This window comes from Acanthochromis polyacanthus, chromosome 6 (assembly GCF_021347895.1).
Source record: "Acanthochromis polyacanthus isolate Apoly-LR-REF ecotype Palm Island chromosome 6, KAUST_Apoly_ChrSc, whole genome shotgun sequence".
NCBI classification, from domain to species: domain Eukaryota; kingdom Metazoa; phylum Chordata; class Actinopteri; family Pomacentridae; genus Acanthochromis; species Acanthochromis polyacanthus.
The window spans coordinates 40,193,600-40,208,238 of record NC_067118.1 but is presented as its reverse complement, the minus strand read 5'-3'; the positions used below and the strand labels follow the sequence as shown (position 1 = coordinate 40,208,238).

General features: G+C 41.5%; 1 protein-coding gene across 2 annotated transcripts in view; it reads left to right on the top strand.

Moving 5' to 3' along the window:
• The window catches only part of cntn3a.2 (contactin 3a, tandem duplicate 2), a 39,383-nt gene that overhangs the window by 9,878 nt on the left and 14,866 nt on the right, over nucleotides 1–14,639 (top strand). For both annotated transcript variants that reach the window (XM_051949526.1, XM_022206616.2), the window contains exons 4-14: nucleotides 162–337; nucleotides 2,374–2,469; nucleotides 2,649–2,852; nucleotides 3,714–3,816; nucleotides 4,179–4,363; nucleotides 6,289–6,425; nucleotides 7,566–7,695; nucleotides 8,186–8,336; nucleotides 8,599–8,726; nucleotides 9,967–10,136; nucleotides 11,409–11,526. In XM_051949526.1, coding sequence (XP_051805486.1) covers nucleotides 162–337; nucleotides 2,374–2,469; nucleotides 2,649–2,852; nucleotides 3,714–3,816; nucleotides 4,179–4,363; nucleotides 6,289–6,425; nucleotides 7,566–7,695; nucleotides 8,186–8,336; nucleotides 8,599–8,726; nucleotides 9,967–10,136; nucleotides 11,409–11,526 — 1,598 coding nt within the window. The remainder of the gene's footprint in view (nucleotides 1–161; nucleotides 338–2,373; nucleotides 2,470–2,648; nucleotides 2,853–3,713; nucleotides 3,817–4,178; nucleotides 4,364–6,288; nucleotides 6,426–7,565; nucleotides 7,696–8,185; nucleotides 8,337–8,598; nucleotides 8,727–9,966; nucleotides 10,137–11,408; nucleotides 11,527–14,639) is intronic.

Genomic DNA, 14,639 nt, shown 5'->3' with positions numbered 1-14,639 from the left:
ATCAGCACAAGTCGCATTATGCACACTATATTATTCTTACTCCAAGTGAGTTAGCACAGTGAGTTGTGTTCTCCGCTCACCTCCTGTCAGACCACCTTGGATGGGAGAAAGAAATGGACTGCACGTTTTGCCAGGGACTGATGGTGTCTTTGCCCTCACAGATGGTCACTGAATGGGACTCTCATAAATCTGGGCCTGGATCGTCGGCGGCGTCTGTCTGGGGGCAACCTCATTATAAGCAGTCTGGACCGCTACCAGGATGTAGGGATATACCAGTGTATGGCCTACAACACTGTAGGAGCTATCCTGAGCAGGAGAGCGAGTCTGCAGTTTGCCTGTAAGTTACAGCCACTTTTTTACTAAGAGGAGGGATTGGAAGTGCAGACCGCAGTTCACTGCAAAGAGCCGCCAAAATATGCCGACGCGTACCAAACTAAAAGGGCGGTATTTGCAGTATTTATCAGCGTGCTGCAACTTTTGTGTGAAGCTGCATTAAATGTTAAAGGAACATGGGAACCATTTTAGTGGTGACTGGTCTTTTCTTATGGTCACACGTGCAAACTAAGAATAACTAGTTCACTTTGTGTTGTTTACCGCAATCAGAAGCCGTTCCTGTTTCATTGGAGGTACTCTGGGGTAAAGTAGTCCACCAAAAATGCACAAGGAGTGTTTGAAGAATATCTTAATAAGGACTGAAGCCTGAAGTAAAAACCTGGAACATAATATGCCGGTGCTATTATACGAAGAGAGAAAGAGCAGCGTACATGAATGGAAGCTACAGTACAAACAAAAACCCCTATATTAGAACTGCAGTGGCAAAAAATAATAAGATCGACAGTATATGAAGTGTCTTTCACACGGCGTGCCAGGTAGTGAAACCAGTAAGCATCGCAAATGAATAACCAAATGAATAGTTATTATTTGTGTCCTATTCATTAAGGCTTCCTTTATGCAGATGACAAAAAACCCCTCTTTTCACACCTGCACTTGGTTGCGGTATCTGGCCATGCAGATATTTTTGGTGTTGTTTGACAAGCTTTTAAGGTGCACACCGCTGAGATCTGTAGTGCTCGAAAACATGAAGTAATGACATTTTAAAAACCTCAGAAACAATGAAACAAAAATAATGACCCGGCAACACTGGATGATGTGCAAACCTTGCTGATAAGAGTTTGTACCTGTTTTGACCTTTAAATAAAAAATGTTTGCAGCAGTCTGTGGATTATACAAACTAAGTGAGAGAGGACTGCACTGCAAATACTTCTCTTGATCCCGACCCTGAAAACAGCATCAAATGTACTAATAATCCTCATAATGATCCTTTTTAGTCAGTTTTATCTCTTAGCATTACTTGAATGTGATGCTGCAGTATTCATCAGCATGCTGTATTTGAAAATATGCAAAAATGAAAGCCTTTATCAGAGCCAGAAACAATAAATGTCGTGATATTTCATCAAAATCCCTTTATTCTACACATCTTATTTAAAAATTCGCCAAAAATAAACCATCTGCATTAGGTAGATTATATAAAAAGCTAATAATAATGTGCTCCCTTGTGTAACCAAGAAGCTATAAGTGACTCTGTTGCAGCCAACAGACACATGACAAAATTCAGGGACTTTTTTTGCTGAACTGGGCTGAACTGCAGACCAGTATGGGAACAATTTAAAAATGCAAACTGTCAAATATCTGTCTAACACCTTTGGGCACTTGGAAAAATGATGCACGTGTTAATTTAATGTTTTTTTAATGTATGTCAAAAAAAATATAAATCAAAGAAACTTTAATTTTTTTCTTTTTCAGGCTTTGTGGCAATATAGCTTTGAAATAGATGACAAAATGCATATTTGCACATCGAGTCGTGGTCATACTGTTTCCACAGAGGTGCAGGGTTTCATATTGCAGTGAAAAAATGAACCTATAGTGAGTAAAAAATGTGCAGGAGGAAGACATGCCCAGAAACTATACTTGAGGTTAGATTTATTCTAAATGCTTATGTAGTCCATACAGCTTCTCCTTGTAGTGTTGCGGGCCCCGGAGCCGATCCTGTCATGTCAAACCCATGTGATTACACAGCTTTCATAAATATGTACTGGAGTTATAGCCTATTCTTAACAGCCTGGTTCCCATGTCATAAAATGAATCTATCTAATATCTCTTTTATGTCCTGGGTTGAAATTTCTTCCCAAACTCTCATCTGTCTGCCCCCAGTCGCTTCCTTTCTCTCTCTGAGGCGTTGTGTTGCAGAAGTGCACTTCTTATTACAGTTTACTTTATGGGTTTGTGTCAGTGTCTTCTGGAAGTGTTTCCTCAGCCCTCTTGATATGTGAGATCCTGCAGTGATCTTTCTTTTCATTTTTTTTCTCCCCCCAGACTTAGATCACTTCAAAGTTCACACCAGAAGCGCCGTGTCAGTCCGAGAAGGACAAGGAGTGGTGCTGCTTTGTGGAACGCCCACTTCCTCAGGAGGTAAACGCTCCGGTCTTAACCCCAGACGCTGCGCTTACACAGAGTTCTAGGGAGGTGTTTTGACAAGATTAAAACCTAATCCTGCCGCCACCGATTAGCCTTTACATAATCACATTTAATTCCTTTAATCACATTTGATATCACACAGTCTCCATGATGCGTCCTTGTTTGTCTTCCAGACCTCACTTATGCGTGGGTCTTCAACGAGTACCCGTACTTTGTGCAGCAAGACAATCGGCGTTTCGTCTCCCAGCAGACGGGAAACCTTTACATTGCCAAGGTGGAGCCCTCAGATGTGGGTAACTACACTTGTGTGGTGATGAACAGCATCACAAAGGGCAAGGTTCAGAGCTCACCTACGTCTCTGATCCTCAGGACAGATGGTAAGATGCAGCTTATGCTGTGACAAGTGTGCCTTTCAGCCTTGTATAATGGATCTTTCATTTGAAGGCAGCTTTAATCATCAGGGTAGCGTCAGTGCTCTTTGTCCCGTTGTGCCTCGCTGTAGTTGAGTCACCGAGCGCTAATGCCTGTAAGTAAATAGTTGCTCTTCGATGTAGGCCAGCAGACAAAGCACCCAAATCTCTTCTTTGCTGACTTGGCTTTCTTATAATTCGCAGCCCCCTTTAAAAGCTTTCACTGTGCTTTCACGTGAATTCTCAGGCCGTGCTCTGTTGTTGTATTCTCTGTTATGCTTTCATAAAAAGAGTGAATAAAGATTGCCTTTGAATTAAACATAAGTCGTACGTCACTGGACCATTACATTGAGTGTTCTGGTGGCTCAACCAGTTAGTTTCCACTCAGTGTACTGTACATGTAGCTGCATAAATTTAAATCTCATTGCATCACTTTCTGATCGTGATCTCGACCGTCTTCCCAGAATGCTGATACAAACAATGAAACACCAGGAGTGGGGATCTGCCCACTCAGGCTTTGAAATAATAGATAAAAAAGAAACAGTCACTGAAAAAAAACAAAAAATGGAATTTCACATATACTCTGTGTTTTCCACCAAGACGAGTTTTAAATTATTCCTTGCTGGTATTTCACTACACCCCGGTGAGTGTACACTTAAGTGATGCACTGCTTTGAGTTTTACCCACGAGAGAATGTTTGCTCATGTGTCTTTTATTTCTCCTCTGTTAGTTTTACATTGCTGTTGTTTGGTCCGTAATGCCAGCCTTATTGCATGTAAGCCATGAATAATGGAAGACTGAGCAAGTTCTTGTGCTTGCTCTTCATAGGAGTGATGGGTGAATATGAGCCGAAAATAGAAGTTAATTTCCCAGACAATGTACCCGCTGCAAAAGGATCAACAGTTACGCTGGAGTGTTTCGCCCTTGGGAAGTAAGCTGGATTCCTTGAAGCATGTTTTCAATCTTCCGCACTCTTTCATTCCGCACAAGGAACCTCCGGATTTCTATAGTAAAGTCACTGTTGCAATTACATTTCCTTGAGTGTGGCATCAAGCCATGATTGGTCTAAAAGCCATGTGAGACAGCTTTTTTTTTTTTTAACTTGTTGTCGAATTGAGTAAAGTCTGAACCATTCATCCAGTGAGTTTGGCTTTAACACCCCATCAAACACTTTATTGCCGGATTGTTGCAGCCTCTTGCAACCTGAGCGACAAGCGGAGATTCTGAAGTCGAGTTTAAAGGAAATTCGAATCGCAACCTCCGCTCAGGTTTCCTTCCTCTCCTTTCTTCCAGCCCCGTCCCAGAAATCACCTGGAGGAGGGCGAACGGCGTTCCCTTCCCCAGCAAAGTCAAGATGAAGTACTCAAACGCCGTGCTGGAGATCCCCAGCTTCCAGCAGGACGACACCGGCGGATACGAGTGTGTCGCTGAGAACAAGATGGGGAAGAACACAGCCACCGGTCGGCTGGCTTTTTATGGTACTGTGCCTTCTTTTTCCAGAATCAGAAAGGTTTTACTGCCAAGTAGGTTTTCACATAAAAGGAATGTGACCTGGTGTTTTAGTGCATAACGGTAAACACCGATGTATAGATTTAACAAGTGTTGAGAATTAGTAGGAAGTGTTACAAGATAAAGAAAAAAGCAAGTGTTACAAGTGATATTAGCAACAATAACAACACAAAGCTGTTACTAGCAGTCACATATGACGATATAAAGAACTATACAGAGAGCATAGCGCATCCTAGAAGCAGGAGTTTGCATTTTATTGAATGCTGCCGTTATTTTCATGGTACGTCAAGATTTGGTTTTAATAATACGTCGTAACAAAAATGCTAATCTGATAATTCTTCTCATTTTAACAGGCCTTTGTTGAGCACACACCTGGAAAACAAACAAACAAAAATAAAACTTTCTCCCAGATAAAAGTCGTCGTTGCTTTTAATTCTACTGCAGTTGTTGAATGTTTGGGTTCTCGGTTTTGATTCAAGCTGCTGCATTTTCTGCACTGTAACTTCTGTTTCTCTCTGTCACTAGCAGAAACATTATTAAGATATAAAGAACTATATTCAATTACATAAAAATGCATTCTTCAAGCAATATTTTGAATTTTATTTAATGCTGCCGTTACTTCTATGTGACATCAAGAGGCGGTTTAAAGGATATATTGTTGCAAATCTGATTATTATTCTAATTTTGCAGGTCATTTTTATACACACAGCTGCAAAAACCCATTTTTTTCCAGTTAATGTCTGTACAGTGATTTCTGTTTCCATTGCTATACAAAAGAAAACTAGTGGTGAAATTATTAAGATATAAAGAACTATATGTATTAAATTACACACAAAATGCATTTCTCAGGCAATATTTTAAATTTTCTTCAATACTGCAGTTATTTGTATGAGACTTCAACAATAGGTTTGTAGAGTACAGTGTAAATCATTGATAATTTGATGATTATTTTAATTTTAATAGGTCATTTTTATACGCAGCAGCAGAATATCTTTTTCCCAGATGATAATTATTATTGCTTTTAATTTTACTGCAGTTATGGCATTTTGGTGTTCTTGGTTTTGGTTCAACAACACAAAAATGAAGTTATTGATATCTAAAGAGCGACATATATATTGAGTTTCATTAAAAAAGCGTATGTCCCAAGCAATATTTAGATTTTTTTGTAACGCTATCACTGTTTCTGTGGGACTTGGTACAGTGTGAAAAGTGGAGAATCTGATTATTATTCTATTTTTATCAGGTCATTGTTACATATACAGCTGCAAAATTAAAAAAAACACTGTTGCGTTTAATTTTACTGCAGTTGTTGCAATTTTGGCTTCTTGGTTTCGGTTCAAGCTGCTGCGTTTTCCTGTGAATTTGTGAAAGAGCGAAAAGTGACACTTGTGAAATTGAAACTGACGGTATGTACAGTGGCTGCAGAATGAGCCGTGCTTCTTATGTGCACAGCAGTCTAACCATGAAATTTCCTGGAAAACTGTAAATATGTAAGAGATGCAGGGAGTTGTGTGGTGGATGGGAAACGGATGCGGGGGGGGGGCGGCCGTTCATTATACACAGAATTAAGGTGACGGGTCGGGGCGAGCGGTGATGCCAGTCGTGAGAGCTTTTCGGGTTTTTTTGGGGTGTTTAATGTTGAGTTGCCACAGGCTGCTGACACATTTGAGTGATGAAACCGATAGCCTGCGTTCACTCACCTCTCCTCTGGCCTCTTTAAGATGAGCCCGTTCTGCGTTTTTATGATTCCCGCTGATTTGAGCTGCCAATCTTCGCACGCGTTCCTTTGAACTATTTCTGATGCAGCATGTTTAATGAGATAATGCCGCTTCCTTGAAATCTGCCCTCTGGTCCTTGTCAGATTTTTCACTAGAGGATGTTTTTGTGTCCTCAGCCAAACCTCAGTGGATCCAGACCATGAAGGACACGGCCCTGGCCATAGAGGAGAGGTTGTACTGGGAGTGCCGAGCCAACGGCAGGCCCAAACCCTCCTACACGTGGCTGAAGAACGGCCAACAGCTCCTCTCAGAGGTAAATTGCCGCCTGTCGTCTGCCACCTACAAGTGTTTCATTTTAAAGACTTAATCTTCGGCTTCGGCACATCCTTTCATTTAAGAGAGCCTGGCGTAAAACACGTTGCTGTTTTCTCCAAGTGCAATTCAGAGTGAGATGAGAGGAGAGTGTAAACATCTTGCTGAGGTGTGCCAGTGATGAGACATGGATGTAACTGTCTCTTATTCTGCTTTACCTTGGCAGATTACACAGTCTTAGAGAGTGGATCAGTGTAGTTCCCCCGAGATTGCTCCATTTCATCTGAATGGAGTCTGTGGTTGTTTTTCATTATTCATGGTGCATGTTTAAGCTCCCTCACATTTAAGGACAATAGACTTAATCTACTGTGAAATATACTGTATATAGCAGCACACCTTACTTCAGACCACCAGAGAAATACACATAATCTTGCATATTTTGGAGCTTTAAACTTGGCTGAGTCTAGCACACTGCAGAGATGTATTTTCTTAGCACTGCTTAACAATGCTCAGGGCGAGTTTTACCGGTTTTGAATTAGACTGCATATATAACCAGTGTTTCATTGTTATTAAAAAGACATTTTGAAATGTCATGCATCTTTTTAATTTTCAGAATATCTTGCTGTTGTAGTATTTAGAAAGCATTTTTACCATGAAGGGTGCAACATTATGTCGTTGCAGTTTCACATATACAATAAAATACTGCAGACAGCTGTAATGTATATGTTTAAATTAACATATTTACTAATATGTACCACCTCAAACAGGCACTCTGAGTATGCATGTTGTACCAGGACACCTTCATTTATGCACTCAGACACAAATCTTCCAAACCCACTTTTCACTAGAGGTGATTTTATTTTGGAAACAGCCAGAAGCAGCAGCAGCAGCAAACACACTAAAGCAGGTTTACATGATGCTAAGAAAATGAGCAAGGCCATATTTGGATAACAAAAATGTGGCTTGTGCTCTGCCTGATTAATTATGTACAACATAATCCTGATTTGATCTACACCCATTGACAGCGCCTCTAACCCGATCCAGTATTTGCTGAGATTTGCCAGAGCTCGCTGCAGCAGAGCGAAAGCTACCTCTAAGTCTTAAACAATAATTGCTTTTCTTTCATCCTTTTTCTTTACAGGACAGGATCCATGTGGAGGACGGAGTCCTGTCAGTGTCGGTGCTGACGCTGGCTGATGCTGGCATGTACCAGTGTGTGGCTGAGAATAAACACGGCGTCATATATTTTGCTGCTGAACTAATGGTTTTAGGTAGGATGGCATTTATCTCGCTCTTAAATCCTCAAATCATTGTTGCCAAAGAACCTTAAAGGTCATCTTACTGTCATTCTTAAAGGTTGCCTGGATTAGCGGATAATGGGGTCAGTGTGGATAGTTTTGTGGGGTCAGATACATTTAAATACATTTCTCCCTTCCTGATATGCTTCACTTTGATGTTGTGATGAGGATGGCATGGTAGATACAGAATTCCCACACGGACGATAAATATGATCTTTTCCAGCAAGCTCTATTAAAAGATAGGTTTTCCTCGTAAATCATTTTTAGAATACAAAATGGACTCACAATCATCAATAATGCTTCAGTTTTATGTCTGTCTGATGGCCGTTACAAACGTGTAAAATGTCTGTCTCCATTACTTTGCGATTTGATGAATTTCACAGATCAAACTGAAGCTTGCTTCAAATGCCCTGTGAGATTTGCTGCAGTCTTGTACTAAAGCCAGTTTACTGTTTCCCATCAGCCTCTCCTCCAGACTTCACAGGGAACGTCCTCCGAGCTTTGCTCAAAGCCAAGGCAGGAACTACAGTGACTTTAGAATGTAAACCCCAGGCCTATCCCATCGCCAGCATCTTGTGGAAGAAAGGAAACCTGCCCATCCACACCAATGACAGGTAGCGACAGAACCGATCATAATTGTCCTGAAACGACAAACACATAAACAGTTAGCTTAATTTTTTTGTGTGCATTATTTATCCCAGCTATGTTCGATCTAATCAATATTCTCCCCCCATACACACCCGCTGTTCCGCCGCAAGACATCCGTGATTTCATGGAAGAGAATACAGCAGTCGTTGTTTGTCTCCTGATAAAATGAGTCTTTGTTCTTGGAAGTTGGATTGTAAACTGCTGTTTTCTGTTTGTGCTCTCCTATAGGATCACGCTCTCCCCAGATGGAACGCTGAGGCTTGCCAACGTGAGCAAGTCTGATGCGGGCAGCTATACATGCTTTGCTAGGAATAGATTTGGCATGTCAAGTACAACTGGAAGGCTCCTTGTTACCGGTAAGCTCTGCTGTTAAATAGCACACTGTTTGTACACTCCACTTAGTAAGCAGAATTTATTGCTCAGTATAGATTAACGCAGGGAGGGGAGCTACTGTACCGCAAGGAGCCGGGTCAATAACTGGTGGGTAGAAAACACAAACAAACTCCAAGTTTTGCTCTGAGCAGTGTCAAAACTTTTTAGGAGTCTCTGTGCATGAGGAGCTGGATGTAAAGTTGTTGCATAATTAAATAACTACCACAGATGATGCAGCTTTTTTCAGTGGTTACCAAAAGCTTAAAAAAAACCTCCTATCCTTCAGCTTGATTCTATTGAGCTGTTTTGTCCGGATGCATTTTGCTGCGGCTGCAGGAATGCACTCGTAAGGTGTTTGACAAAAATACTCGATCATTGTTTTCCGCAAAGCAGTTGAAACAACCAATTTACTGCAACAAATGAATGTGCCCTGAGTGGAGGCAATGAAAGCATTAGTAAGGTGAGGTTACAAATGCTGTTATTGTTGTGTTTCCAGTGAAGTTGAGTGTTCTCCGAGTTTCTTATTGGTTTTATTAATGCGCTGAATGATATCGTCGGACGCTTTAACTGCCAAGGCCGCTTATTTTTTCAAATTACCAGACTATTTTCTACCACTATAATGCAGTCGGTAACACGGGGCCATGACCCAGACATTGATTATTACCAGCTTAAGAACTGAGGGAACACTTTTTTACATGTGACTTTTTCATCCCTTGACAGTAGGGTAAGAAGTAAGAGTGCAAATCCTCGTCCTTTGTGTTTCACCTTCTTCATTTGATTCCTGCAGATTCATTATCTTGACTTTTGAGGCACAGAAGGCTTAGTCAAGGGATTGCCGTAGTAGACTTTAAAGCAGTGCTTCTCATTTTTTTTGTACTGGATGCACAAAGCAACCCATTACATGAAGCCATATCTGATCCACGTTCTATTATAATTGCCATCCGGATTTCAGAAGATTATGGGAGTTGTATCATCCCGGAGTATTACGGCATTTTAGTAGTGGCAAGCTGCATGTTATCACACATTATTGGACTCGAGACTTTCATGAGACCTTCCTTTATGTAGCGGACAACACCACAGAGCACGATCTTGTGTTCCAGCAAGTGTTGTTTCCATTTTAGAAAGTCTACAAAGGACTGCTCAATTACTTGGAATGAAATAACCCGTGTTCCATTTAAGATTGTCACCTTCTCCTCTTAAAATATGTCTTTTTTCCTGGGGCAGATCCAACCAGAATCATCCAGGGGCCGGTGGACATGGAGATCATTGTGGGCGAGAGCATTGTGCTGCCCTGCCAGGTCGCCAGTGACCCCGTCCTTGATGTTTCGTTCTCCTGGGCCTTCAACGGGCAGCTCATTGCCAAAGGAGACGGTCACTTTGAGCTAGTGGGCGGGGTGAGTGACCCGCAGTCGTACTTTTTCAGGATGTGCGAATGGGCAGTTGGCACTTCTTCCCATCTTGCTCCAGCCCGTCCCTTGCCGTTAGTTAAAAGGGACAGCTTGTGGTTTGACATCATGGTATTTCTCGGAGAGATTTACTGCAGCTATTTTTTTTCTGCAGTTGGTGTGATACCATCCTTTTTGCAATTCTAAAAGTCTCCTCGGAGGCATAATAAGCTGTGGGAATGTAAAAATCTTTGGAAGGAAGTGCTATTAGATCATTCATATCCTCGAAGCGTCCAATTGAAGGCTTCTTTATTTTTTTAGAAACGCAGCCATGGCCATGTCAAAATACAATTCCTACATGAGAATCGTCATGTAGGTAACGCGCTAGTTGCTCAGCCTTTGTGACAGCTTGTCATCTTTTTTTTGAGTACACTTCTCCTACTCAAGCTCAGCCTTCTGAAGTAATCTATTTTTTAATACTTTGGCTGGTGCTGGAATTCTCTTCAAATTCTGCTTTGACATGGCCTGCTGCACAGCCCCTCGTAACGGGAAGGGGATACACATTATTAGAGGTGTCTTTTAAAGGAATCAAAGCATGGCAGGGACCCAAATGACAAAACACTTTCAGAACCCCCTCACACCCTTTGAGATTACCCCATTCTTCCTGTGTGTGTTTGACTGACAATGTTCTTATCTGAAAAGAGGCTCCTTCCCCAGAAATGCTAGAATGTCCCCAGTCCAAAGAGATTATCAACTCAACTTTGCTGCTTCAGGGAATTTAATTTCCATAATTAAACCACATTGGCTCCACTGCCACATTTCGCTGCCAACGCCAAGAGAACGATTTCACCACTAATTTACCATTTGCTGCTTACGGGTGTCCTCTCTGATGAGAACACAGAGGGGCCTTTTTTCTGTCTCCACTGGAGCGGAGGCTTCCTGAGAAGTAGCAGCTTATTCGTGTAGTTTCTTGCAACAGGTCTTGAAGGTCACAGTGGTGACCTTTGAAAAGAGCAAGTGAAGTAGCCGAGACCTTGTCAGACACAAAAAGTCCATTTAATGTAAACCTGGTGTTCCATATTCAGAAATTTTCTCAAAAATTTTGCGATTTTTTTTCCCCCTACAAACTCCCTGGCTAAATTCCAGCAGACGCCTATCTGAAAAAGGCAATTGGGATCGCTATTTACTGCACCTTAGATATGCTTCACTACATTCTTTAATAAGCTGTCACAAGGTCTGTTATCTTTCATGCTACATAAAGCTTTCTTTCCTCCTTGGTAGAGAACAGCAGGAGATCTGATGATCAGGAACATTCAGCTTTACCACGCTGGCAAATATATCTGCGTGGTGGACACGGACGTGGAGAGCCTGTCAGCCGTGGCTGTATTGATTGTGAAAGGTAAGAAAACCTCCTCTCTGCTCTGCAGTCGCTAATTAAAATAGGGCTTACAGCCAGGGTTGTTTAATGGGCTCCTCTTTTAAGAAAGGAGATATTAAAACTCGAGACTTTAACCGCATCTGATGGATGTCGCCACAATAAAAGCATATCTGTAGCGCTACCAAATAAAGCTGCGTTAGAGACATTTTGAAGACGTTATATGGATGTTTGTTGCTGAGAATGAAAAGGAATGCTGACTTTCAGGCTGTGTAATGTTCGGAGGTTTTTAAGCTCAAATGGCTTTGTCTTTGATGTGATTGCGTTGCAGCCAAAATGTCTATATTCTCATGAAAATCGTCCTGGATATCATCAGAATCTGCAGCTCTTTTGGCTCGTTTGTTTCCAGTAGCAGTCGCTTGATTACATCAAACAGAGGAGGCTTTTTTCTTTGATATTGCATTCAAGGATGTTTGCGGGAGTAGGAAACTTGAACAACCGTGTTAAACTCGAGGAACACCAGCGCTACATTTTTTCATAAGTTTCCTCTCTCTCTCTTTCTAATGACCAGTTTTCAATATGTTTGCGGTGTGTTTGACAGTGGAATGTTTAGCTGCCTGTCTCTGCTCACTCATGCAGTATGCATTGCTCCAGAGAGGCACAATTGTTGAGAGCATCGGGCAGAACAAAATAACTTTTGTTATGTGTTTCGGGGAGTGGCAGGTTCGGTATTGTGTGTGGGGCGAGAGGAGGGATGTTTCTGGCTCCGATCAATACGCCAAATAGCCCAGCAAATTGACACTACGCAAATATGTTAAATGTCAGATGAGGTGAAGGATGATTTTGGTGTCAGGATTTGAAAAGGTTGGATCCATATCTTTATCTTGTAAGGATACCCACCAGTTATTCAGCTTGGCATGTTGAAGTTCTTCAAGGCAAATGGCATTAATAGGCACTCTTCTCCAAACGGCTGAGGACTAAGTGGAAATAATGCTGTTTTTCAAGTAGAAGCAACATCAAGGCCGGGGGGAAATGGATTGGCATAGTACTGATTGCAGACAAAACTTGACTGTGACTCAGACCGTGCATTATTTACTCTTCCTGCTCACGACAGCTGTCATCGATGTCTCATTGTTTGGATCGAATAGCTTCAAATGTTGGGCAGCAAAGCATGAAGCTGGATAGAAAACCAGTCGAGGGGGGTAAAAATGTATTTTTTTGATCAATGCCGAGAACTGCAGACCTCTAACAAATGTGTCGACTAGAGTGTTATTTTCCAATCTAAGCAGCGTTGCACTCATTGTGCTGTTTGGAAACTGCCGCTGTCTTTTATTCTTGTGACCCATAAAGGGCACGGGCAACTATTTGAATCAATGTGCAGCACTGTACTAAGCACATAAAGAATACAAACCAGCCCACAAACGCAAATGACTTAAATCTAGTGGGATGTAACCATGCTTTGGTTGTGACCTATCTTTCTCTGAGATGCCACGCTGATACAACAGACCATAACCGGTTATTGAAGTCATCTTTTACTCCAGTAGAAGTAGAAAGAAAAAGCACTATATATGTGATAGCACCCAACGATACAGAATTTTTAGGCTGTTTCCAGGATAAATCTTAGGAAGTAATTTTACATTTTAAGATGAATATATACTGTATATTATTAGTGTTACATTGAAAAAGAAAACAATAGGGTTGGTCATTGTTTATTAACCACGCCTGACGTACGTCAGCGGGGTTACTGCATTCGCTTCGGTATCTGGCTGGCTGGGTAAGTATGTATGTGTGTATGTCCGGTCAGATATCTCTGCAAGTGCTGAAGTCAGGATAATCAAACTTGGCACTGGAGTTACAGGTCAGCAGATCAAGTAGGAAGGGATATACGTAGGATGATCAAAACTGATATAGAGTATCATGCATGGGCGTGGTTCTGCCCTCTACTGGGGGCTCGTCTAGTTAGATCCTGTGATGGATTTCATAAACGTACTGTGAAGATGCTGCTTTACTCGGCACCACTATATGTACTCTGCTACATGTGCTGCAGACAGCACTGAAAGGCTGCAAACAATGGAGTCTGAACCACTTAGCCGTGATGACACATTTCCGTATTACTCCACCCTTTTCTGCATTATGTTCTGTAAAATAACAAATTTGTCAACAGGTTTACTACAATATCTTTATGAATAGCTTTCAATTTCAATTTTACTCAATTGTATATACAATATTTGGAATAATCTTTGTGTAAAAATGCCCTGTGGTGTTTGGTTATAGGCGGCCATGTTGATTTTAGGCCTGAAAACAGCAAAAATGTCAACTATGTTACAAAAAGTCCCGTAATTATATGTTATTGACCCACTTTCCTTCAGTGGCTGCACTTATATGTGCTCAAAAATGCATTTTTAACGTTAAGACGACACCAGAAATGAATCTGGTTTTGCTGTGATAAAGTCAGAGTGGCTGCAGCAGCACATTTATGATCCCACTTGCAGCAATAGCGATCATTGCTGTTATTGGCAATGGACATATTTTTGCAATCATGTATATTATCCAGCTGAATAATTTGGCAGGGTGTTATTTCTAACCCTGTTTCTCTCCCCTCCTCTCGCGGCGCTGAAGGTCAATGATAATCGCTCCTGACACAAAGACACTCGAGTGATCATCTGGGTTCTTGTTTTTTCACAGTGGCGCTGGAAAATGTTTTTAGATGCCACTCCGTGATGCCTCACAAACACTCCACTGGGTGGTGATGGTGGATGTGGAGAAGGTCGCGGTGTAAGGATAACATCATGGACATTAGCATTCAAACCACTTGTTGAGCACTCGGGCTTGTTTGACAGTTGCATCATCATCATCACCATTATCCTGAAAGATAGCATGTGGGGAGATACACCTCACGACAGCCACTGCACCGCGATACAATTGTGCTTTTTCTCATCATTATTTCATCACTTTTGTGACATACTGCTGTGTAGATTGACTTCTAACGCGTCTGATAGTGCATCGTACAGATTTGGTTAATATGCAGCACAGATCAAAATAATATGGCCGTGTCTGTAAATACAGCCAGATATTAATTTTCCCCGTGCCAAGTTCACAATAAAAGCCCAGATAGTCTGTCCGTATTAATAACAGAT